Here is a 23,075-nt window from a genome sequence, read left to right as displayed (position 1 = left end):
ATTTTGCATAGTTGGAAAGTCGAGATGAACTCTCGACTTTGGAAAGAGATGCATAGTGGGAAAGAGATGAACGTGGAGAGGAGACCCATTTAGAAGTCAATGCAACCAAGTCAAACAGAGCAGCCTAGGAAGTGAACAGCTCTTTCCCGGGACTAACTATAACCTCCTACCATCTTTTAGTTGCTCTAGGATCGATACGGTGCTGTCTCAGAAAGGTGTACTCACCTCCCTTCGTTAAAGCGGGTCATCTAAAGAGACCTGTGTCACCTGCCCTTTACAAAGGGCTCTGATTAAGGCCCAGAAAGGAAGCAGCAACTCAGCACACATACTTCTCATTAACGTTTGACAGTTTCTACTGGGCTGGTTCAAGCTGCGGTGACCAGGAAGTTTCTCCGGGGGACCGTTGGTATCAGAAATGCTTAACCTGGCACCCATGGGCCCAGGGGGATTCAGGGACAGGCAAAAGGCATCTGTTTTTTCCCACTAAGCTCTCACTGACGTGAAACCAAGGCTCTCCTTCTGCCATGAGAGCAGCCAACATATCTCAGCAGCCCCAGTAGGACCTGTGACTTTGACTGAAGTCAGGTATTTTTGTATTCCCTTATAATTGTCGTAGCTATTCTGCCGCAACATTTATGTTTGTCGCCACTCAGACATCAAGGTAGCAAGCCGACCCAATGCTTGTCCTTTGATGCCTTAATAAAAAAAGGAAAAAGCATCTATGACTATATTCCCAAATTTATGTGTTTAAAATATTTTGACAACTGTATTTGAGCATAATTGGTTCCCTCTTCTGTGTATTTTACTTATTTATTTTAAGTGATTGTGAGATGGGATCCATTGGCTTCAGGCTGCCTAATGGGTCTGTGGCTCAGAGAAAAGCTCAAGAACCACTATTTTCTATGACCGTTGTGAACTGCAGACAGGCTTTGAACACGAAGCAATTGATCTTTCCACCCATTTTTGTTGAATTACGGGGGCCATAGGGTAATATTTAGGGGTGGTCTGTTGCTATGTATAAACGATCTGGATTTGGAATAAGAAATCAAGACACTGCTTAGTGGCCAAGTGGTTTTTTCTTCTTGTTGCTGTTGTTTTTTTTCTGCAAGTCACTTGACTGCCTGGAACATCATCTCTCCATCAGTAAAATAACATGTACCTTACAAGCTGCCACTGTCATGGGGTCAAATGAAATAACTTACTAACTTATGGGAAAAGGCTCTGTAACTGTGAGCCATTCATGGATACTGCTTGGTATTATTACTATTATATTTGTCACACTCAAGTCAATATGTAACACTTAATAGTGTATTTACCATAATGTACACATTCCAACATGGCTTCCTCATGCTCCCAAACCAGATGTAAACTTCATCACTGGGAAACCTAATTATTCTGAACTAGGCCTCTGTGAAATTCCTTAAGCTTTTTTCCACTCCCTTTTAAGACTTGAGTCCTAACAGTTGATCAGTTTTGCACGCTGGCTCCACTGCTCACAAACGCATCCTTGGCTCTCAAGATGAGGTGTGCTAGCCTCCCCGAAGAGTTAGTTCGTACGCTGCCCACCGGATGCCTAATTTAGGGAAGACGCAAAAGCCATCGTGGGGAGGCCCAGAGGATCCACGCCCCTCTGTCAACGTACAGGGACAAGCAACAATATAGAAAACGAGGAAACGCACGTCCACCTCTGAACAAAGTGAGTCTTTCTAGACAAAGGAGACATTGGCCATTTCCAACAAGTCTCTGTGATCAGACATGTTAAATATTCCATGCTTGGAATTTATAGCTGACAAGGCCTTTTTGAATTACACTACATTACAAACATTTAATTTTTCAAAGTCCACACAGAAGCCAGCAAACTCAGGGGCCTATTAATCAGGACAGGCAGTTCTGCAGATTTTAGGTTCTTGGTCGGAGCACACGGGAGGCCTAATCATGATTTATGCGTCCAAAGTTCCAGGGCCCTGGCCTCAGCAAACTCCCACTGTGGCCTCCTATTCTCTCTCCCCTGGGCCGCACAGACCTGGCTCTGGCCTGTGGACCCTCGTCAACACAGGCAGAGGGGCCAAAACACGCAGGGCACAGGGGGTCGCGTGAAAAAAACACAGCGATGCTCATTTCAATTAGTTTAAATGGAAGGATGACATAATGTGAACACTAGCAAAGAGTATTTAAATGCTAAATGCCGAACTGTAAAGCTAGAAGGGATCCTTAGAGGGAATCTAAAGCTGGAGGGTTTCTTAGCCTGAGTTCACCCTTTCTTTTTATATCAAACCTAGTACTAAGGTGATATTTATAGTTGGTACCAGGCACTCTGCTAATTACTTTGCATGTTTCACCACACGCCATTCCACAAGGTCCCTGTGAGTTGGTACCTTCGATACCGCCGCTTTTCGGACGGGGATGCTGCAGCTTGGGGGAGCTAATAACCATTCTCTGAGTTCCGGAAACACCGAGTGGCAGGTGGACTCAAAGCCGGGGGCCTCACTCCAGGGCCCCAGCTCTACACCAGTGCCTCTCAGTGTTCACTGCGCATGCCAGGTGGGCCATCTGCTTAGAACTGAGATTCCTGGCCCCACCATCAGAGATTCTGAGGCAACTGTTCAGGGAGAGGCCCATAAATGTGCATTTCTCACTGGCTTCCAGATGATGCTGATTGATGCTGCTGGTTCAGGACCTACGGGCTTGATGGGGCCCCTGAAGTTGTACTCAAAACTCTGGATTTTTCTATGGGAAGGGTCCAAAGACTTCATCAGATACATGACTCAAAAAAGTTAAAGAGCCACTGGCCTGGGGAGTAGGTTTCTCTGAAACTGAGGATCCCAGGTGTGAAGAACTTTATCAGTGAGGACCTCAGCCTAGGACAGCAAGGTCCAGTGCCCTGGTGCCTCCCGCCATGTTGGTCTTGGTGCACGTCCCCAAACTCAGTCACCAAATAAAGTCACAAAATAAAGTTTCACTGGAACCATGACTGGGATTAGGTTGGGGCAAGTTTTTTTTTTTTTTTTTTTCCAACGTTTATTTATTTTTGGGACAGAGAGAGACAGAGCACGAACGGGGGAGGGGCAGAGAGAGAAGGAGACACAGAATCGGAAACAGGCTCCAGGCTCTGAGCCATCAGCCCAGAGCCCGACGCGGGGCTCGAACTCCCGGACCGCGAGATCGTGACCTGGCTGAAGTCGGACGCTTAACTGACTGCGCCACCCAGGCGCCCCAGGTTGGGGCAAGTTAAGACAGAGTGGAGCCTATCTTTATTTAGAATTTGTGTATTTTCTCCACGAACATTTTGCACGGATTTTGCTTCGAAAAAAAGTTCTGGTAAAATACAACATACCTTGAGTACGGAGTTTTTTGGTACTCTTAAATTTTGCACGAAGGTAAATGCTTCCTTTGACTGACCCTAGTCCTGACTCTGGAACGTTCTACCAGACCCTATCTCAGCAGGAGCATAGAGCTATTTCTCCAGAAACCCAAGGATCCTGCAAGCAAAGGCTCATTTATGTGGCTTGTAAGCGAGAAGGGCATGCTGTAGGAGCGCCTGGGTGGCTCAGTCAGTTAAGCATCCAACTCTCGGTTTCGGCTCAGATCACAATCTCACGGTTTCACGGGTTTGAGGCCTGCATCAGGCTGTGCACTGCCAGTGTGGAGCCTGCTTGGGATCCTCCCTCTCTCTGTCTCTCTCCCTCTCTTTCTGCTCCTCCTCTACTCATGCTGTCTCTGTCTCTCTCAAAATAAATAAATAAACTTAAAAAAAAAAAGGAGTGTGCTATATGTTTGGGCTGTAGTTCCTAAGAGAATAGCTAAGTGAATCATGCTAAAAATCCAAAAGCGATATTCCATAACACGACTAGGATGTGATTTTTGTGATGACGCAGTGTTAGACAAATATTTGGTTCCCCACAGTTGGAATATGACAATAATAATAAACAAAATGATCAACACTCTGCTCTTGTTCCCCGTCTTCTGGCCTATGAAACCCTCAACCTAAAAGACAGGCTTAAATTCCTCAGGCTTTTCAGGCGTGATTTAAAACTCCATGTTGATTCTTAGGCCAGGCTTATTTCTTCTGACCAGGCACGTTAAGAAGAAAAAAGATAAAGCATAACAAAGGAGGGGTGCAGGGGCACTTGGGGCCAGAGAAGAGGGGAACTGGCCTTACCTTGAAAGAGCATAGTCTGGCTGAAGTCACTGCGCATGTCATTCCTACAGACGGCTTGGACACGGAACAGGTAAAGGCTATCCGGTGACACGTGGCTAATGGTGGCTTTCTGCAGGTGAAGCAAGAAAAGGCAGTGAGTTGGTTTTGAGGGCTGGTACACGCCTGACCTTCTAAAACCAAACCTAAAATAATGTTAAGCATTCCTTTTAGGTTTCTGGGTACCATGGCAAAGCCTGACAGACACGATGCTCCCCTGCTGACCGAAGGCTCAGTTTGAAGGGAAAGAACGTTTCGAAATAACTGGCTGGGAATCTGTTTTCAACACTGAAGCATGCAGGAGAGCAGATGTAACAAAATCAGTCCGGACTCATCCTTGACCGGCCTGGAACATGTCTTCAGCCATCTTCGTCCTCACAAGGCTTGGGATTCTTTCCTTTAGTCCAGTTGTAGACTGTAATTATTTACCCTAGGCAGCCTCTAGAATTACCAAGTATACTAAACTTCCAGAAGCAGGCAGAGTTTTTAATATCAACAACAAAATCTTGGCGTATACATTTCTTGGCAGTTCAGAGGCCTCGTTGTACTTGATGGATGGATACTATGGGGCACGAGGCTAGGTCAGAACACTTGATTAGAGTCCAGATGACACGAGACCCACCCCTGTCACACCACTCGCTGGCCGTGTGATTCCAAGTGAGTTGCTTAATGTCTTCCAGCCTCTGCTACCTTCCACTGTTAAATGCAAAAAGCAGTAGCTACCTCACAGGATGCTTGTGAGTCCTGTAGCACACACGCCATGCAAACCTTGTCCGCAGGCATTCCGCACCACATAACGTAAAGAATGCCCCTGGTCTAACACAGAGCCCAGCAAGCCACAGCCCACAGGCCAAATCCTACTGTTTCCTTTTTTTAAATAAAGTTTTATTAGCATACAGCCATGCCCACTCATTTTCATGTTGTCTGTGGCAGCTTTCAGCCTACGACGGCAGAGCTGAGTAGCTGCCATAAAGACCTAATGGCCTGGAGAGCACCCCCCCCCCCCCATTTTGCTATCCGGCTCTTTCTAGAGAACGTCTTGTCAATCCCTGGTCAAGCATCACCAGCCAAATCCAAATCCCTGTTCCTCAAAGCTTTATTCTAAGAGTCTTTGAAAATGAGAGAATTGGGGGCGCCTGGGTGGCTCAGTCGGTTAAGAGTCCAACTTCAGCTCAGGTCGTGATCTCACGATTTGTGAGTTTGAGCCCTGCTTCAGGCTCTGCACTCTCTCTCTCTCTCTCTCTTTCTCTCTCTCTGCCCCTCGTGGGATTCACTCTCTGTCCCTCTCTCTCTGCCTCTTGATCACTTGTGTTCTCTCTTTCTCAAAAATAAATAAATAAACAATAAATAAATTTTTTAAAATTCAAAAAAAAAAAAAGTGTTCCTTTTAGGTTTCTAACCCCAGTAGCCGTAAGGTAGAGAACAGCTTTGCTCCCACTACATCAGCACTCTCAACTTCTTGAGGAATTAAGAAAATTAATTTTGTGTCCCCAAAGAAAATAACCACCCCCAGAAAATTCTGCTTAAAAAAAGAAAAAAAAACCTTGCTGTCAAAGCAGGTTTTTCTCTCTCTTTCTCTCATAAACTAATTAATGCCTCATTCTCTAAACCTCTGACCCCCTGGTCTGTCTTTGTTCAGAGCGAAATCTTTGCTCCATCTATGCAGGGGTTTATCAGAATTCACTCCCAGCCGGTATCTATTTATCTTTGTGTGTTTAATTATTTTCCACTTAGAACAAGAAACCGCGTAAGTGCCTAGTTTCTGCTGATTAATGTAAGTCATCTGTACTCGAGAATGAGAAAAACCCTTTACGGACTTCCAATAGTGACAAGAGAAAGGTTAAAACACATCATAACCTTGGGTGCCTTTCAATAGATTTCCCTCTGATTTCATGAGGCTCATCATTCCCTAATGTGACCCAGATAACAATGTCTAGTGGGGAAATTGAAAATATAAATGGAAATGAAGTAAAAGAATCTTCATCTAAAAGAATATGAAAAGTATTATTCTGTAACTGATTGAATGGGCCCTGGGGACTCTGTACGGGAAAGAAAAAAAAAAGTGATAACAGTCATTAAGAATCCCACTTGGTGCTACTGTATTTTTCATGTGCACATACAATTACGGTTTCATTATTCCACAGCCTTTTTTTTTCATTAACAATAAGTGGAAGGCTTTTAAACCAAATGTGTCACTTTGAGTTTCTATGCAAAGACTTCAAGCCTCGTGCTTGCTGGAGGGTTTGCTTTCATAGCGAAGAAGATGGCATCTGCAAGCACCTGTTCTGAAGGGCCTCGGTGGGTGTTGGCCTCTAAACACTTCTGTAAACGTTAGGACGAGAAGCTGGGCTGGGCAGGGCAGAGACAGCTTAGAGTGACGTCAGATATTAGAGCATCTGAGAGTCTGAGAACACAGGTTAAAAATCACATGGCCACAGGGGTCCAGTGTGAAATGGTAATGTGTGAGGCTGATCATTTGTGACCGAGGGAGTGGTGGGGACTCTGGGCAGCTAACGGTGCAGGTGACTAGAGTACTAGTGGGGAAGAGGAGGGGGAGGAGGAGGAGGAGGAGGAGGGGGAGGAGGAGGAGAGGAAAAGGAAGAACTATAATAGTAATAGCTTGGGGCTTATCCAGCACTTATGTGCCAGGACCTGTTGTACATTTGCACACCTCATACTTACAACAGCCACATCAGATTTAAAAAAGGGCTTAATGGAAGCTTTCTGGTTTTTTGTTGGTTGGCTTTTTTTTTTGTTTTGTTTTTTAATGTTTTATTTATTTTTAAGAGAGCCAGAGAGAGAGGGCGCATGAGTGGGAGAGGGGCACAGAGACAGAGGGGACAGATGATTGGAAGAGGGTTCTGGGCTGACAGGAGAGAGCCCGATGTAGGGCTCGAACTCACCACCATGAGACTGCTACCTGAGCTGAAGCTGGACGCTCAACCGACTGAGCCACCCAGAAGCCCCTGTTGGTTGTTTTTTGGAAATAATGTAAGAATAAGCAGTCAGTTTTGAAGAGCCTGATTACAAAGAAACTACCTAGCTTTTTCCGGTGGTGTAGCCAGGAAATGGAAGGGTGGAAGGAGCCCAGGGGGGGTCCCAGCCACGGCTCCCAGGGATAGCCACGGCGATGCGCAGCACAGCGCCCTCAGCAGGCACAGATAAGGCACGCCGTGCAGTGCGCGGATGGTAAGAGACGCGGCAGGGGCTCCCCTCGTAACTGCAAGGGCAGTTATGAACACAGCGAGGTTTTACCAAGTCTTTGTCGCTGTCCTTTGTAAACGTCTTCTCCTTCTCGTCCTCGTTCTTGGTCCAGCTGTAGGAGATCATGTAGTTCATGATGGGTGGGTGGTAGACGGTCTCCGGCTGGCTCCAGGACACCTGCAGCGCCGTCTGGTTCAGAGGCTGCACCTTCATGTGGATGGGCGGAGAGCTGCAAACTGAAGACAACACACGGCCAAGCTCAGGGGCTCCCGGGACAACACGCGATTCCACCACGTGCCCGAGTTCTTAAAGATTCTAACCCCCCAAAGCTGGCATCGTAGTACAGGAAATATCCGTACTCCTTTTACCGAGTTTCACCCACTGCTAACATTTTGCACCTCCCACTCACACACACACACACACACACACACACACACACACACACGCAATTGTTTTCTTGCAAAATCACTGAAAGCAAGTTGCAAACATGCTGATGCTTCCCTCCTTAATACTTTGGCCTTCATCTCCTCAGAATAAGGGCATTCTCTTATATAATTGCATTGGACTGCACACTTGCGTCCCCCTCTGCAAATTCATATGCTGAAATCTGATCCCCAATGTCACAGTATTTGAAGGTGGGGTCTTTGGAAGGCAACTGAGTCATGAGGATGGAACCCTCATTATGAAGGGGATTAGTTTTTCTGTAAAAGAGACCCCAGAGGCACCCCCTCACCCATTCACCATGCAAGCAGACAGCCGTCTTACGGACCAGGAAGCAGGCTCTTACCAGACAGCAAATCTGCCGGTGCCTTACCCCAGGGTCCCAAGCCTCTGGGACTGTGAGAAAACAAAATTTCTGTGGTTGACAAACCTCCCAGGCTATGGTAGTTTGTGGTAGCAGCCTGAGCTAAGGCAATAACCGTCACAGCATTATCATACTTAAGAAAATAAACATTAATTCAATAATATTATCTGATATATAGTCCATATTCAGATTTCCCCAGTCATGTCCTATGATAATTTACGGCCATTCCCCACCCCCCCCCCCCATCCCATATTGCAGTTAGTTATCACAATGCTTTAGCCCTTTAAATCTATTACAGTCCCTGGCCTTTTTTCCTGATGACTTTTTTGAAGAAGCCAGGCCATCTGATGTGTGGGCTATCCCGACACAGTGAAACTGTAGATGAAATTTTACTGTAAATACACCAGAGTGTCAACCGATATAATTTAAAACGAGACTTTAATTTTGAAGCAAAGCCACAAAACAGGGATGGGTTTCCTCTGGACCAGCAGGACCCTGTGTATTTATACGGATGCAGGGCATAAGGAAAAGTCAGGCTACTTCTCTTTTTCACTCCTTGTGGCCGGCACGTTTGAAGGGATGTGGTGGTTCTACATCCATCGGTAGACAAAGCCAAGTCGACAGTAGCATTAATAGTGCAACATTTTAGGTTTTCAAATGGGTCCTTTCCAGTGGCCATGATTCCTGTCTCCGTGGGGCTTAGAGTCTACGGCAGGGTTTCTGAGCCTCAGCAGTACTGACCTCGGGCCAGACAATTCTCTGCTCCTGGGGGGCTGTCGTGTGCGCTGCTGGATGTTTAGCAGCATCCCTGGCTGCATCCAGTAGACGCTGGGAGTACTTCCTTCCCCAGTTATGACAACCAAGATGGTCCTCAGATAATGCCAAATGTCCCCTGGAAGGCCAGTCGCCCCCAGCTAAAAACCACTGGTCTAAAGGGGGCGATGGAGATTCGTCAAAGAAAGACACATGTGCAGCTGGTATCACACGCCCGGATGGAATGGATGGTCAGGAGGAGAAGTACGCAGTGTTTTCCAAGCATATTATGGGAGGATGTGGCCCAGGCTTTGGTAGAGACTCCCTTGAGGGAGGTACATCTGCCTGAGAGCTGACAGAGAAGTGGAGATTAAGGGGAGGGAGGGAGGGCAGGTCGAGGGACCACAGCAGGGGGAAGGCCTGAGGGGCTGGATGGAGGCACAGAGAACTAGGCAAGAGGCAAGCATTAACTGGTGGAGCTGGAAAGACCTCATACCCCAAAAGCCAAGTCTGGTCTTGATCCTATGGGCACCGGGAAACGAGAAAGATCTAAACCAGAGAACGACGCAAGCAGGTTTGCACTCTTCAAGATCCCTTGAGCTTCCACCTCCCGGTAGAAGAACCTGGAGGAGCCAGGAGGGAAGGGGGGAGGCAGTGAAGAGGTGCTGTGGGTGGCCAGGCTTGCAGACCAGAGAGAGGATCCGAGAATGGCGGGATCTAGAGCAAAGAGGTAAAACTGAGAGGCCCAGTGAGGTGCTGGCCTAGGAAGGGTGTGAGGGAGAGGAGGGCAGTGAGGACCATACTCCGCCTTGGGGTGCAGGAGGTGAGCAACACCGGAGGAGATGGGTCAGGCTCCAGGGCTTGGTTCTGGCATCTCCCAGAGACACAATTACATGGCCAGCAGCCTACTGCGAGCCACACTCCCCTATTTTCCAACCGAGAGCCCCAAGCCCAAGGCTGCCCAGGGGAGCAGGATGGCTTTCCTGCCAGAGATGCACGGGCCCAGCTTTGAGGACCTGGCTGCTGGAGAAAAGCGGAGATTGGTTTTGACAGGGAGGCACCCTTTTGCTCTGCAACTGCCAAATCACGCTTCAGCCGGAGAGATTCACTTTGTGCGACTGAGACAGGAAGGAAGGGATAAATTGATGAGGCATTCCCACTGCCCCTCAGAACCCCGGGAGGCATCTTGCTGCCTACCGTGCAAATGCCACCAGCACAGGGACATCAAACAAGCAATCTGAAAGGGAGGCCCGCAGCGAGACGCTAGGGTGCAGTGACAGCAGGAGGACACTAGGTGGCGCTAACATACCGCTTTTAAATACCCCAACTGCCTATGTGGCTGGTAGTTTCTCAAGACAGAGCATGGGCGGGGGAGGGGGGAGAGAGAGGAATCAAGGAAAGATCTACACCCCATCTTTCCAGGTGCCAATAATGAACCCAGGAGATTCATATATTGGAAAGCTTCCGTATCTTACAGTGATGACCATGTCAAATTTCCTGATTTCTACATCTCTTCTCACCTCCTACCATGTTCTTATTTAAACTCCCTTATTCTGAAGACATCACTCCTCTGCTCCAATTAGTGGTGAGCTGTATGGGGATGCATATATCTCCAAGAGTTACATCATAATCACATAAATAATTCTATCACCCACATGCGGATGCAACCATTCTTCTTATTTATTCTTTCAAATTAAAATAGCTCAGTTTTTCTTTGCTGATTAAGATGATTCATGTTAATGTTTTTAAAAGGAAACCCAAGTAATACAAAAAGAAGAAAGCTAAAAAAAAAATCACCTCAAATCCCAGAATCTAGAGATAACCACTGTTAACTTTCTGGGGATCTCACATTCCCGTATCTCTTCGTGCACATGTAAAAGCACATGCATGCAATTTGATGTAAATGGGATATGGTTTTACATTATAGTTGTTACATTGCTGTTGTGTTTAACCCACTAAGTCATGGAAATATTTCCTTGTCAATAAAGAGAGCTTGCGGTTTTCACTGTTTTGAATGAACGTGCAGAGGTACAGAAGCCCACTGTCTCAATGTACGAGAAAAAAAATGTATGTACACTTAAAGTCAAAACCTTTTATTTGAAACTAGCACTTTACGTTTTTAAATACTGAGATTATCAGTTAACATCCCATTTTGGAGAATCTGTGGGTCACGTTGACAACTAGGGAGAATCTTTGTCCAATAGGACCTTCCTAAAAAAAAAAATTACGTGAGTGCAACTGACATACTATGTTACATCAATTTCAGGTATATGACAACGTACTAGACAATGTACTGAGTGAGGCTCACAAAGGAGGCAGGTCAGACCTCTAATGAGACCACCCACTCAGATGGAACCTCACTGAGGCGCCTCCAGAGGGCCCCCGCTTGTCCCAGACTACATACTGAAGCACGCAGTAGCATTTACAGGCTGAGGAGCTCTGTCCCACCTGAGACGAGCAGGCAGAGAGGGAATTTTCTCTCTCCATCTATCTCCACCACCGCCCCGAGAGGGAGGGTTTTTCTGGGCCAGATTTGCAGAGTACTAGAAGGACCAACAACAGGAGTTGGCAAACTTTTTTGGTCAAGGGCCAGACAGCAAATGTTTCCAGCTTTTCCAACCGCACAGTCTCTGTTGCAAATAGTAAACTCAGCCTTTGAAGTGCAAAACCAGCTCAGGCGGTATGCAGAGGAACGAGTGTGGCTGTGCTCCAGTAAACCTTTATTCCCGGACACTACATTCCAATTTCACAGGACTTTCTTCTTTCTTTTCTTTTTATCTGCAGAGCTAGATACCAAGTCGTCTATATTACTCATTTTTAATTCAATTTATTTAAACTTAAAAATAGTTCACTGGGTGTTGTATGGAAACCAATTTGACAATAAATTTCATATTAAAAAAATAAATAAAATCACCTTTTTTTACCAATAAATAAATAAATAAACAAACAATAAAAAAATTTTTAAAAAATAGTTCACACATTTGATTTTCAGGCGTTAGGAAATGTTGGGTGTTTTTTCAACTGTTCAAAATTAAAAAAAAAAAATTATTCCTAACTCATGGTTGTACAAAAGGTAGTGGTCAAGTTCTGGCCTGTAGGTCACTGGTTTGCTGATCCTTGATCTGGAAAATAAAGGGAGGCCAAGCTTTTATCTGAAGACGCTTGCGTTCTTAGCACTGAATTCCGCCTCTCAACACAGCCTGAGAGGTCCACTCGGCCTCAGAGTGGAGACTCTTCTGTGTGCAATTATATTATTTACTTTGCTGAATGTCTTTGGTAAGTAATCTACCTGCCCACCAGAATGGAAACTCCAAGAGGCTAGCATCTTTCCTGTCTTGTCTGCCGCATTATCCCTGGTGGTGAAGACAGAGCTTGACCCAGGGTGCCTGGTAGTTCGGTCCGTTGAATGTCTGGCTCTTGATTTCGGCTCAGGTCATGATCTCACGGTTCCTGGGGGATCGAGCCCTGCGTCGGGATCTGCACGAATAGTGTGCAGCCTGCTTGGGATTCTCTCTCTCTGTCCTTCCCCTGCTTGCATTCTCTCTCTCAAAATTAATAAATAAACTCACAAAGCACAGAGCCTGACACAGAGCAGGCCCTCAATAAATACTACCAGAATGAGTGGCATGTTGGGTGGGTGGGCTCCTCTGCTGTCCGTGTCCCGTGTGCCATCACCCCCGCCATGCCTGCCATCTTCTTCCACTCTTCTCTCTGGCCAGCAACCCCTCTGCCCCCCACCCGGCCTCCCTGAGGGTCTTGATCCAACCTCACAGTTCCCCTCTGACATCTCTGTGCTCCCAGGGTCCCTCTGCTCCCCATTTCAACTTGCCCATCACGTGTGTCCCCATCAGCTGCCCACTTCTCCATCCCTGTGACAGGACTGTAAGTACCTCCAGGGCATGGACTGCACTCTTCATCACTAATGCCCTCAGCAGGGCCTCAAATTTCATTCACAGAATGAAGGAAGGCATTCTGCTCTCCAGTCAGGACCACTGGTAAAGTTCCCATGTACAGAATCAGTGCCATTTTTTTTTTAAAATGTTTTTTTTTTTTCAACGTTTATTTATTTTTGGGACAGAGAGAGACAGAGCATGAACGGGGGAGGGGCAGAGAGAGAGGGAGACACAGAATCGGAAACAGGCTCCAGGCTCTGAGCCATCAGCCCAGAGCCTGACGCGGGGCTTGAACTCACGGACCGCGAGATCGTGACCTGGCTGAAGTCGGACGCTTAACCGACTGCGCCACCCAGGCGCCCCCATTTTTTTTAAATGTTTATTTATTTTTGAGACAGAGAGAGACAGAGCATGAATGGGGGAGGGTCAGATAGAGAGGGAGATGCAGAATCCGAAGCAGGCTCCAGGCTCTGAGCTGTCAGCACAGAACCCGACACGGGGCTCAAACCCATGAACCGTGAGATCATGACCTGAGCTGAAGGCAGATGCTTAGCCGACTGAGCCGCCCAGGCGCCCCAAAAATAAATAAACATTTTTAAAAATTGGCCTATTTTACATGCACAGCTGGATTTTTATACCGAGTCTCCATCCACATGAAGACCACAGCCGCCTCCCCTGCAGAGTGGGGGTGTGTGTGCTCAGTTTTGCCCCAGTCCCTGCCTCTCCCCACGGCCTTGGCCCAGCTCACTTCACCCACAGCTGCCGGGCCCCCAAGGCCAGGTGAGTTTTCCCCTGGTCTAAAATGAGCACCAGGAGCACCGTCCTAGGCACGCAACAGGCGCCCAGCCCGGCACCCTTGACAATGGCCATGGCAAACTGCACCTAACACAGGGAGTCGGCCAGTTGTCTTTTACACAAAATCAAAGCCTGTTAACCATGGGGGAGGTACCACACCCGGCTCTCTAAACAAATACTCCCCTGTGAGGTGCTCCCGACACCACCCTTCCCCTTCTCGGGGGCCTGATTATGTCTGATTGCTTTTTCACAGGCAGCTCGGATGATGTTCGGTGCCAGCTCTGAGAATTTCTGCCTTCGTTCTCAACCACCTTTAATTATGATCCCAGACTTCGTTAAATAATGAAGAGGCTTCTTAGCAGAGCACCCAAGGTCCTCTGATGCTAAATCAATGTCAAGGATATCTTCTCAGTGGTTCTTACAAAATGGTAGTCTCCCCCATTCCCACCCCCACCCCTCTTCATTCTGGGTGTTTGATAAACTAATGTGACAGGCTCTGTTTCGAGGTCGGTGGTAACTTGCAAGGGCCTGAAACTATTGAGGGACCTCCTCCCTGCACCCCCCCCCCACCTGAGTTTCACACCCGAGGCAATAGGCTGATTACTGATCAGGAATCAAAGGGGCAGCACTGCTCAAAACACAGCAACGTGGTACACATTCACTATTTCACGATGTTTTCAACAGAAATGAAACAGCTGCCTGGGGCCAGGGGCTGAGGCAGGGGGACTCTGTGGCATCCTCTACCACAGAGGGTGGTACCAGCTTAGCCCAAACTGGCTGAGGATCACGGGGTCTCAAGATCCCTGCCCCGGGGACCTGCCAGGCAGGGAGAGCGGACAGTACTACGATGTCCTCTTGAGCAGAAGGGACGCACTCAAGTGGCACAGAGCCATGGAGCCTCGCCTCTGACAACTTAAGCGCCTGTCATTTCTTTATGGCCCCAGCCCAGCTCAAGAATCCTTGAATATGGAGTCCTTTAGGGGAAATTTCCAAAGAAATGGCCTCAGGGAAGGAGTTTTCTTTTTGAAGGGTTGAATCAAAGAGGTCTAGGTAAACACAAATCCCCCAAAGCAGGCTATGCAGGACTTCAAACCCAGTATCTTGGTGCTCTGGGGGTGTCACCTCCCCCGCCCTCACCAAGGGCTTATGAATGAGAAACTGTTTGGCCAAAGTGGCAGAACCGGGAAGGATGAATTAAAGCAGAGCCCTAGCTCTGGCATTTTTGGGTTTTATGGCATCCGAATAATGTCCATTTGGAGCTGCCGGCTGCCAAGCACATGCGAGGGCCAGGCTCCATGCCTTCATCTTGATAACCCATGCATACGTAACTGAATCCAAGAGGTGGGTTCAATTATTCTCCCCATTAAAGATGAATGAGGACACGGGGTCCAGAGACACCAAGTCACCGGGCTGGGTCAACGCCACAGAGAGAGAGGAGGGCTGAGAACTGGAACCCAGTCTGTCTGATTCCAAACCAGAGTGGGTGAGCGACGGGAAGCTCACGTACGTCCTAGCCACAGACACCTCCCACATCGGCTCTCTCTTCTACGAGATGGTAGTAAAAAGTCAGGAGGGCTATTCAAGGCTTAAGAGGTGAAACCGGTTGCACACAGGCACGAGGCGTGGCTACTGCAGCCTCAGGGCTGTGACTTCCTCCTCCACTCCCCTTTCCCTCCCCTCCTTGTTCTCAATGACACATGAGAGTGTAAGGTCTCTTGACAAGTTCCAGAGCAGCTTCCAACTCCTTTGAGAATGGATGAATGGATGGATGGAGCCCAATCCCCACTCTCCCTATCAGAAAAATGCAGCCTACATTTGTGGTCCCCCAAACCATCATGGGGATGCTGGAACTATGTGGGGTGGTGCAAGCTGTCCACCACCAGGGCCTTTACTCTGTGCGTTTCGGTGCTGCCATTGCAGTATAACAAGTCCTATCTGATGAGCCTGGCGCTGGGCTGAGTTCGTGTATTTCACAAACCATGTCATGAAATCCTCTCTGTAATTCTATGGGGCCCCTGGCCCCATTGTTACACCCCTGTTTTGTTTTATTTTATTTTCTGTTTATTTATTTGTGTGTGTGTGTGAGAGAGACAGAGCATGAGCAGGGGAGGGGCAGAGAGAGAGGGAGACACAGAATCTGAAGCAGGCTCCAGGCTCTGTGCTTGTCAACACAGAGCCCGACAGGGGGCTCGAACTCACGAGCTGTGAGATCATGACCTGGGCCGAAGTCAGATGCTCAACCGACTGAGCCACCCAGGTGCCCCATGTTACCCCCGTTTTAGAATCAGAGATCCAAAATGGTCATCCATTCACTTTTTCACTTTGGAGGCAGACTGCTTTGGTTCTAGACAGACCAGCTGTATAGTCTTGGGTAACACATGGTGAAGCTTTTGGGTAAGTGCAGGAAATGCACAAGCACGTGCTAACTGATGTATAGAAAGTGTGCTATAAGAAATCGCTACTGTTAAATATTTACTGAGCACCTATTATGTACCAGGACACTGACCAGGAACTAGGGATAGAGGTGAACACAAGTGGACATGGTCCTTGACCTCCTGGAGATTACATCCCAGAGGGAGAAACACATCAACCACTTAATCCCCCTAAAAGAGAGTTCTTAATTTAGGGCTTCTTAGTGGCTCTAGATAGAATGCACAGAAATCTGTGAACTTGGATGGGAAAAAATATACTTTTATTTTCACTGATCTCTATCTAAAATTTAGCATTTCCTTCCATTTCAAATGCTGGCAACAAAGTATAGTAGTAGTAATTAGCAGGACCTGGAGGACATCACCAATAGAAATCACAGATCTATTTCTGCTAGATTACAGTTGTTGCCAATATCTCAAATCTTCCTCATGCTCGTTATTATTTCAAAATTACAATGGTTATTAGACCTGCTGCTAGATTTTATAATTTAATGCCTTCATCAAGAAGCAGATAAATTACTATATTATAATTAAATTTTTGAGGATAATTGGCTTCCTTGGTAATCTATTTTACTTTATTTTATGCATCTAAAAACCATCAATATGAGAAGAAGTCTATGGGATTCACCAGATGGCTGAAGGGGTCCATGGCATTCACAGGTTAAACGTAATTACAAAAATATTATTCTGCACAAAGATTTAATAAGGGACCCTGACCCAGGTTTGGGGGATGGGTTAGCAAAGATTTACTGAGAAGAGTGATGTTTGGACTGAAATCTGAACAAGAGTAGGGTTTATAAAGTGAACAGGAAGGAAGGAGGCATAGATACGTCAAACAGAAAAAAATAAAAAACACAGCTTGTGCAAAGGCCCTGCAGTTGAAAAATTGGAAAGAAAACTAGTATGGCTGGCAAGTAGGGGATGAAGAGAATGGTCCAAGACCAGGTCTCAAAGCTAGTAGTGTTGGAGCCAGAGTTCACCCCTGGGTGGGTCTCACTAGAGGCCAGACTTTGCTGGACGGCCACTTTCTTATGAGGTGAGAGACTCAGGGGCACAGTGGCCCTGACATTCTATGGTGTCTTAACTAAAGCAAACAGTAACCTGTTGCGAGATAACAGAAAACATGTACATTCGTCTCTACCCCTGGGTCCTGACACAGAGCTCCTAAAACCCTTGCAACTTTCCAAGTGGTAAGAACACGGAGAGGATCTCTTGTTCTAACGTTTGTTTCTGACCTCATCCCTGACAGAGGGCTCCTGATACTCTTGTAAACATCTAAGTGATAACATGCTCCTAACTCCACTGGGATAGAAACTCCTCCACTGGGGACCCTCCCAGGCCTCACCCTATGTATCTCTTCATCTGGCTGCTCATCTGTATCCTTTATCACATGCTTTCATAAATTGGTAAGCATAATTAGGTGTTTCCCCTAGTGAGGCACTCTAGCAAATCAATCAAACCAAAGAGGGGGTAGTAGGAACCTGTGATTTGAGGCCAAGTTGGACAGAAGCTGTGGGTAACCTGGGGATCTACTACTTGTGACTGGCATCTGAAGCGGGGTGTGTATATCTTTTGGGACTGAGCCCTCAATCTGTGGGATCTGACAGTGTATCTCCAGGTAGACAGCATCAGAACCGAGTTAAGTTTGTAGGACATCTAGCTGGTGTCGCAGAATTGACTGATTGGGGAAAAGCCACCCCACATTTGGTGACCAGAAGTGCCCAAAGTAAGGTATTCTGTGTAAAAGTAAGAGGCACGCGCGCGCGCACACACACACACACACACACACACACACACACACACACACAGGAGGTAGAGAACTGGGTTTCCCCTAAGCAGGAGGGAGAGCAAAATTTTCTATTGTATCTGTGGAATTCTTTTCCACACCACCCAATGGCATCCCTTCTGTTCCCATGAACGAGCCCTGGTATGCAAGTCAGTTTCTCAGCTACCAACTGAGTATTAGGCAGAACTACTGTGGAAGACAGCAAATTCGCAAGCATTCTTATCCCATCAGCTTGTCTCTGCTGTGCATGTAACAGAGCCACACGCTCAAAATACAACGGGAGCAGCCAGTGTTCCGGAAGGCAGAAGGAGAAATTCAATTCTCCAGTCCTCCAAGCACGCGGTTTTGACTTTCCCATATTATGCTGTTCCCGACCTCTCCCACCTCCTCGGAGTCTTTTTTCCTATGTGATATCCCTCTTCCTCTGAGAGTTTAAAGGCCACGGGAGGTGTCCATGTCCTATGCAGGAAAAAGCATTGTTCAGCTTGGCGCTAAGGGAGGTGGCAAAGTTCAGAATGATGCATATTCCCAGCTCCACTTGACAACAGTAGCTTCTCAGACACTGGGTGGGAGACCAGACTCCAGGTACTTCCCTCCCTTTCAAGTGTAAGACGCTGTGATTTCCTGCCAAAAGGGCAAAGTGGACCTGTCCCACTTGAATTGAGCACAGCATCCTTTCCACACAGTACCACTTAACTCTCGCTTCTCCCTCTGCCCTGCTCTAGTCCTGGGCTCCCGATGGAGGTCTGCACCAGATTACCAGCATGCAGCTCTAGGGGAAACAAAAGTGTTGGAGCTGGGTTTTCTCTGGCCTGGCCTCCTACTTCCTATCACTGAAATGCTGTTACGGCCTCGTTGATTTCCGACGCTTTAAATCTCTGACTCTTCCTTGGCATCTGTTTCTCTTATTTGAGCTCAGTTCTGGCTCAGGGCATGAGCTCCACTGTTTGGCTTTCAACCTCATTTTAAAACCCCAGATGTGGCATCTGCACCAACTGGCCATGTGGTTAGGACGGTCCTCTATGGGATGGCACCAGGGGCTCCCAGACCTGGGCACTGGCCTCAAGTAGCCACTGGTGGGCCTGGCCAAGAGGACCCAAGAGGAGAACAGGGAGCCTGCCACTTGCAAGGAGAGAGAGACCAGGCTATGAACAGGTAGCACCCCAGGGGGAAATGACCTCTTCAACACACAGGAAGGACTAAGCTACCCGGTCTCTTGGCTGCCCTTGGCGTAAGGATCCACATGCCCTGAGGAGACCGGGCTTCTAGCTGGTTGCGGGAACCAACAGTTTTAAGTGATCGGTACACTCCTTACTGAGAAGGCTTTGCTGACGCCAGCCCATAAGCATAGAAACCACAGGGCTCCACACACTTGATGATACCTATTAACATTTAGTGTCAGATGTGTAGGTAGCATCTTTTCATCATAGACACAGATTTGAAATGGCACAGCCAAGACGCTCATTACAACTGCTCAGACCATTGCTTTGGAATCACAAAGCCAGTCAAGAGAGGGCCCAGGAGTGAAGCCCACAGCCAGAAGGACCACTGGCTATGCCAGGAAAGTAACAGAAAAAGACGCCTCCACAGGAAGCCTCTCACTACTGTGCCTTTACACATGATCTTTGATTATCAGGCCCCAGGGACTGGGGAGGTAAGAGGTTTCTTACACCCCGAGAAATCCAAGGGTCTGCCCACGTTCCTTGTATCTGAGAAGAAACAGCCTCAACTAAAGCATGTTTGTTTGTGGAATAGTCAGTGGGAAGGATGGGGAAGAAAGTCTGTCTCCCCACTACATTCCTTCTGTGACTCCACGGAGATGCTCGCAAACACCTCAGAGCCTCATGCTTCACGGGTTGTGAATGCTAGTTAGCGACAGAAAGGGGAAGCTTGTCGCTCTGGGAGGAAGGATGCTGGTGGCCTTTATTAATTTCCAGATTACTGTTCACAAGCTCCACAGTGTCCACACAAATAAACACAATGTCAGGGAAGATTTTTCTAGAGAGCAAAGAAAAGCTGAAGCTGTAGGAGGGTTGCTAAGTTGGCCTTTAAGATCAAACTATGCCTATCTGCCTGGAAACAGAGAGGATTAAGTAATTAGGTAATATTTATAAAGTGTGAAAACGACAGACAGCCCCTGGTGTCTGTTACCAGTATCTGCTCACTAGCTCTCAAGCCATAACAGCAGTTGTGCCTGGAAGCATCTTGACACGAGTGCCTGCCATGTTAAGTGCCACCGTTCTCTGCTTTTAGGTGTGGGTAGAGTGCTTGTTTCTCAGGACGGAGAGGAAAGCCCTCTGTCCATGTTTTGTTGAGATGAACACTTCCATCCAAATAGTTTATGGTCAAAGCAGGAGATGGCTTCCCAAATCTCAGGGGCCTCTCTGATTTCAGGGCCGGGGGTGGGGGGTGGTGTGGAATCCTACATCAAATGTCAATGTCTAGCTATGCTCCTCCTGTTAGAGGACCTAACCTGGCCTAGATCATAAATGCTCCAACTGTACCAACCCTTGTGGTAAGAATCCTTTAATTCCTGGCCACCTGGCATGTATGGATTAGCTTAGTCCATTTAATCATCCTTCCCTCCTTCCCATCCATCCATCCATCCATCCATCCATCCACCCACCCTTCCTCCCATCCATTCTTGCATCCATCCATCCTCCCTCCGATCCCATCTTCCTTCCTTCCTTCCATCCATCCCTCCATCCATCCATCCATCCATCCATCCTCCTACCCTCCTTCCCATCCATTCTTGCATCCATCCACCCTCCCTCCCATCCCATCTTCCATCCATCCACCCATTCATCCATCCTCCCACCCTTCCTCCCATCCATTCTTCCATCCATCCACCCTCCCTCCCATCCCATCTTCCATCCATCCATCCATCCATCCATCCATCCATCCATCCACCCACCCTTCCTCCCATCCATTCTTCCATCCATCCACCCTCCCTCCCATCCCATCTTCCATCCATCCATCCATCCATCCATCCATCCATCCATCCATCCTCCCATCCATTCTTGCATCCATCCACCTCCCTCCCACCCCATCTTCCATCCATCCATCCATCCATCCTCCTACCCTCCTTCCCATCCATTCTTGCATCCATCCACCCTCCCTCCCATCCCATCTTCCATCCATCCACCCATTCATCCATCCTCCCACCCTTCCTCCCATCCATTCTTCCATCCATCCACCCTCCCTCCCATCCCATCTTCCATCCATCCATCCATCCATCCATCCATCCATCCATCCACCCACCCTTCCTCCCATCCATTCTTCCATCCATCCACCCTCCCTCCCATCCCATCTTCCATCCATCCATCCATCCATCCATCCATCCATCCATCCTCCCATCCATTCTTGCATCCATCCACCTCCCTCCCACCCCATCTTCCATCCATCCATCCATCCATCCTCCTACCCTCCTTCCCATCCATTCTTGCATCCATCCACCCTCCCTCCCATCCCATCTTCCATCCATCCACCCATTCATCCATCCTCCCATTCATCCATACATCCTCCCACCCTTCCTCCCATCCATCCATCCATCCTCCCACCCCCCCCCCTCCCATCCAATCTTCCATCCATCCACCCATCTAGTTAAATACTGATTGAGGAGCCAACAGTGAGCACTGCACCCTCTCTAGCAAAAAAGAAATAAAAAGAGCTAGACATTAGGGGGAGAAACATACAACTTAATGTAAAACTCCAACTGAGATAAGTGTGAAAGAGAAAGGGACTAACACCCTGTTACAAGCAGCTGGACCAAGGCAGTCAGGAAACTTCCATGGGGAAAGTACCCTACAGCTGGGCTATGGAGGCTGAGGAGGGGTGGATTAGGTACAGAGGTGAGGGAAGGGGTACAGGCTGTTGGGACTGGGTATGGGGGTGAACTGATATGCAGGACGCCAAGGGAAATGAAGTGCAAGATGGGGCTGGAGAGGGGGCCTGGACGGGCACCGTGTAAGGATTGTGGATTTCACTGGAAAGGTGTGAAGACATTCCGGCAGCCTGGGTTTGCATTTGTACCAGGAAGAGAGCCTGGTCCCCTTATTTTGAAATGTGTTCTCCGGTGATCATGTCACATATAATAGTTTGTCCTGAGCATCCAAAGAAGCCACTGCTGACCTACAGACAAGAAAGTATAATTATTTGCAGAGAACCTTCCACTGCAGCCTGTATACTCTTTCTTCCCTAAATTATTTCATTTTAAAGGTCAAAGCCAAGGAAGGGGTTATGATTATTATTTCTATTTTACAGAAAAAGAAGCCAAGACTTGGGTATTAACTTGAGCAAGCATGCACGAGAGTAAATGGTTTTGAGTCCAGGTTTGCTGAACTCCAAAATCTACACTTTTACCCACCGCTTTATATTGTCTCATTCATTCATTCATTCATTCATTCATTCCTTTAATGAGCGAAAGATGACTATCCACCCACTATGTCCTAGGTACTGTGTCAGGCTCTGTTGATCCAAGGATACACAACACCCTCAGCCTAGGAGGCCCTAGCATCCAGATCAAGCGGGTGTACTGACCCACCCAGGGAATAACCCTGTGATCAAAGCCTCAGTAGCCTATGCCCTAAACACCAAAGAAAATCCACCAAAACAAGCAGAGCAGATAAAGACAGAGCCCAATGATTTCTTTTAGGATGATAAATCCGATGTTTAGGAAGAATACCCAATACCCACAAGAATGTTTTTTTTTGAAGCTATTTTGTTCAGAGAGGGAGTAATACACTGTGTTTTCAAGCCACCTCATGACATTTAAAACAAAGAGGCCACTGCTTGTAGATTCATTTTGAAGCTGGAAATCCCTTGCGGCAAAGACTGCTGCATTTGGACATATGAAAATCCTGGTTCGCATCTCAGCTCTCCCACTTCCTGGCTGAGAGGCTCTGGATGCTTCCTTGCTCTGAGTCTCAGAACCCTCAAATGTGTTAAAACACACAAGAGTGTGTTTCTCTTTTTTGCTCACCCCCACCCAATCTCCATCCTAATGATTAGTAAATCTCAGAGGCTCTACTCCAAAATCCATTCCCAATGGATCACTTCAACCTCTACCAGGATCACCATCATGCAACCACTGTTATCCTGCAGGGAATATGTCTATTTGTCACCTCTTGGTCTTACAAGTTATATCCTAAGCCTTCTGCAAACATTTTTCACATAGCAGAGAGACAGGCTTAAAAACCTGTTCGGATCATTCCAC

General features: G+C 47.5%; 1 protein-coding gene across 4 annotated transcripts in view; it reads right to left on the bottom strand.

The window, feature by feature from the left end:
• The window catches only part of PTPRG (protein tyrosine phosphatase receptor type G), a 713,505-nt gene that overhangs the window by 101,554 nt on the left and 588,876 nt on the right, over positions 1–23,075 (bottom strand). For all 4 annotated transcript variants that reach the window (XR_007150245.1, XM_047849347.1, XM_047849350.1 and 1 more), the window contains exons 9-10: positions 7,451–7,635; positions 4,160–4,268 (exon numbers count right to left, since the gene is read on the bottom strand). Coding sequence is in view for 3 of the 4 variants with exons in the window: in XM_047849347.1 (XP_047705303.1) it covers positions 4,160–4,268; positions 7,451–7,635 (294 nt within the window). In the remaining variant the exon portion in view is untranslated. The remainder of the gene's footprint in view (positions 1–4,159; positions 4,269–7,450; positions 7,636–23,075) is intronic.

The sequence above is a fragment of the Prionailurus viverrinus genome, chromosome A2 (genome assembly GCF_022837055.1).
Source record: "Prionailurus viverrinus isolate Anna chromosome A2, UM_Priviv_1.0, whole genome shotgun sequence".
Taxonomy (NCBI): domain Eukaryota; kingdom Metazoa; phylum Chordata; class Mammalia; order Carnivora; family Felidae; genus Prionailurus; species Prionailurus viverrinus.
Note: the sequence above shows the minus strand (reverse complement) of the source record. Positions and strands in the feature narration are given on the sequence as shown.